Source organism: Austrofundulus limnaeus, unplaced genomic scaffold (genome assembly GCF_001266775.1).
Source record: "Austrofundulus limnaeus strain Quisiro unplaced genomic scaffold, Austrofundulus_limnaeus-1.0 Scaffold210, whole genome shotgun sequence".
NCBI lineage: Eukaryota > Metazoa > Chordata > Actinopteri > Cyprinodontiformes > Rivulidae > Austrofundulus > Austrofundulus limnaeus.
The window spans coordinates 302,505-305,442 of NW_013952612.1; the positions used below are offsets into that span (position 1 = coordinate 302,505).

Sequence of the window (2,938 nt, forward strand, 5' to 3'; positions counted from 1 at the left end):
TCAGTTGTTTAGGCCTTGTTCAGTTAAAAACCATGTTTTTGTTAACATCTACAGTATATWTTAACTGCCTGCTCGTTCTCCACCAGGAGCTCACTTCTCTCCTCAAACCAACAAAAAAACATCAGAAGACTTTTAATCTTTTGAAAACAAAAACAACTACATGTTAACAATATGTGCTCACTTTGCTTACAATCGTTTCACTTCAGTCCAGTCTGTGGCTGCATAAAAACAGCTTTAATTTACTCCGTAGCCATTCTCACCAAACCTAAAATAATCTCAAAGATATGACACAACTCTGGGATTAATTCTAGGTGTCACATTGAGATCTTCAGTTTGTTCACTTATTTGGATTCTACGATTCTTTATTGCTGCAGTATTTAATGCGTGATTATTTAAAGATGCACAGTGCATTATTCATAAATAATAATATATAATGTATTAATAAAATAAGTTAGTTTAAAAATGTCAGAAATCATTCTCATCAGTRAGCAGAAAAGTTGAAAACTACAAAAATTAGAGTGTTTTACTGTAAAGAAAAGTTATTTCTTTTGTTATTTCGAATATTTAAGTAAAAAAACGTCATCATCAGTTTCCCCTGTGTGATAAAGAGTGTTTATAAAGACTCACCTCTGCTCTCAGCTGTCTGTGTCTCACCTGAAGTCAGGTAAGGAACAAAACACTTGTTTGCTTTTATCACCCTAAATATTCCTGTAAATATTATCAGTTAAACTGTCATTTAAATATAAAATTTTGTTGACTACATATAGTTATATTTTGAATTGCAGTGGTTTGCGTTTCTTTTCAGGCTGCATGGTGAAATTGTTTTTTATATAAATGTTTTATAGTCATTTAAAATAAATGGGGCAAAGTTTACAGAGTTTAACACTTGAGCTTTTCTTTATAAATTATTTCGACTATTTTTTTCCTACTGATAGAACCAAATTAGACTAATATTTCTTTGAAATGTTTTATTTAAAATGATTAAACTGATTCTGTGTTTTCCTCAGCTCAGGGTGAAACATGAGCTCATCAGAGGCTCTCAGAGGAAACACGACTTCATCTCTGCAGGTCTGACGAAGCAGCTTTATTTTTTAAATAAATCACTGTAAACAAATTCTCCCATTACGTTTTATTTTTTTAAAGAAATTATATAAAAACATTTCATAGTAAACTATATTTATTAGTTCTTCAAGACTATGAGAGGAAAATTGTTGCAAATCAGTTCAAGCTGAAATTAATATCAAACGTGTCATAACTAAACATATAGGTTTCAGAAATTGTCTCATATGGTTTGATTATATTTGTATTTATTTTACTTTTATAATACAACTGGTTTGAATGGCTTGAACTTATATAGTACCTTATCAAGTTCACATGGACCCAAAGGAGCTTTACACTTCAGCCATTCACCCAGATAGACAAAAACATGTTATAAACACAACATAAACATGAACTGATGTATGAACTTTGTGATGAGTTAAAAAGTTTTGGATGTTTACGATTATTTAAAAAAAAAGCTTGGCAATAATGTTATTTTTACACAATTCTGAATGCTACACACTCACAGAATTGCATTATTTATGAGCCCAAAAAGTCAAATATTACTTTCAGTTTGATGTAGATTCTTTATAAAAGTGTTTGAGGTTGGCAGAAATGTTAAATTTGACTTCTTTGCTGAAGCATCTTCTGTCTCTGTGTCGTTTTGTTCAGCTGGTTCTCAGAGATTCTTTCACCACAGCAGTTGTGAAGAACCTGATCGTGGTTCTGGTCTGGCTCATCCTCACTTACATCAACAGCACTCTGGTTGCCACTTTCTTTAGACACCAGGTACACAAAGAGACACACAGCTMCTCAAAAATAATAAATAAATGTTTTTTATCAGTAGTTAAAATGTTTTAAAATAATGTGTTTCAAATATATTTGTTTGATGGGAAAAAAAAGTGAGAGCCTAAAATTTTATAAATTCTTCATTAATTTGTATGTAACCACAAGTCAGGGCAATAATTATTGTGTTTTAGTCTGTCTGTTAGCAAAATATCTCATGAACCACTGACTGGATTACAGTGAAACTTTCAGAACGTGAACACCTGATATACGCCTACAACTGATAAACTTTTGGAGTCACTTTGACTCAAGCTGGCTGCCACAGCATGTCAACCATAGCAAACATGAAAAGTCTGAAACATATTACCTTCCAACATTCAGGTAAACTTTGTTAAGAAAGACAGTTGTTATTAATTTAAGGGGATGGAAATGTTTGTGAAGCCATATTTTCGTACTTGCTTGAAAGAAAGATGTACTTTAATCCAGGGTATAGGATTGTGGAACGGTCTGGAGGATGATCTTAAAAATGCCAGATCTATGAATATATTTAAAAGACAGATAAAAGCTAGTTTTTTGAAGGTATATGAAAAGTAAAATGTGAAGCTATTTGAATTGTTGTTTGAGTTGATGTTTTTTATGTTGTTGTTTTTATTTTATTTATTTTATTTAGTATTGTTTTGTGAATTATGTTTCGTTTGAATATGTTCTGAGGATAAAAGGGGCAGACCAAGGAGGTCCTAACAGGAGGAAGTTAACAGCTAACGCTAAACGGTCAAGAGTCTGGATTTCCCATCACTGTACATGTTGACTACAGAGCAGAAAAAAAGGGCTGATGATGGAGAAATCATTAAAACTATTAATAATAACATTAATCCAATAACATTTTACAGTTTATATAATCTATCTAATGTTTTAAATAATGTCAGAAAAGCTGTTTGTGTTATGGATTTATTAACAGAAGATAAACAGGAAAACGTCTCATTTCACAACACAAGTCAGCAGATTTGATCTTATTTAGCTCAATGTGATCTGAGCAGAACATAATGAAATTAAAATAATCTTATAAAGTTGATGTAATCACTGTTATTTATTGAACTGGTTAGCAGATATTAGC

General features: G+C 31.4%; 1 protein-coding gene across 1 annotated transcript in view; it reads left to right on the forward strand.

The window, feature by feature from the left end:
- The first annotated feature begins 1,019 nt into the window (after nt 1-1,019).
- Nucleotides 1,020-2,938, forward strand: part of LOC106525078 (olfactory receptor 51T1) — a 3,705-nt gene continuing 1,786 nt past the window's right edge. The window contains exons 1-2 of the mRNA XM_014019189.1: nt 1,020-1,068; nt 1,711-1,827. Coding sequence (XP_013874643.1) covers nt 1,021-1,068; nt 1,711-1,827 — 165 coding nt within the window. The 5' untranslated portion in view covers nt 1,020. The remainder of the gene's footprint in view (nt 1,069-1,710; nt 1,828-2,938) is intronic.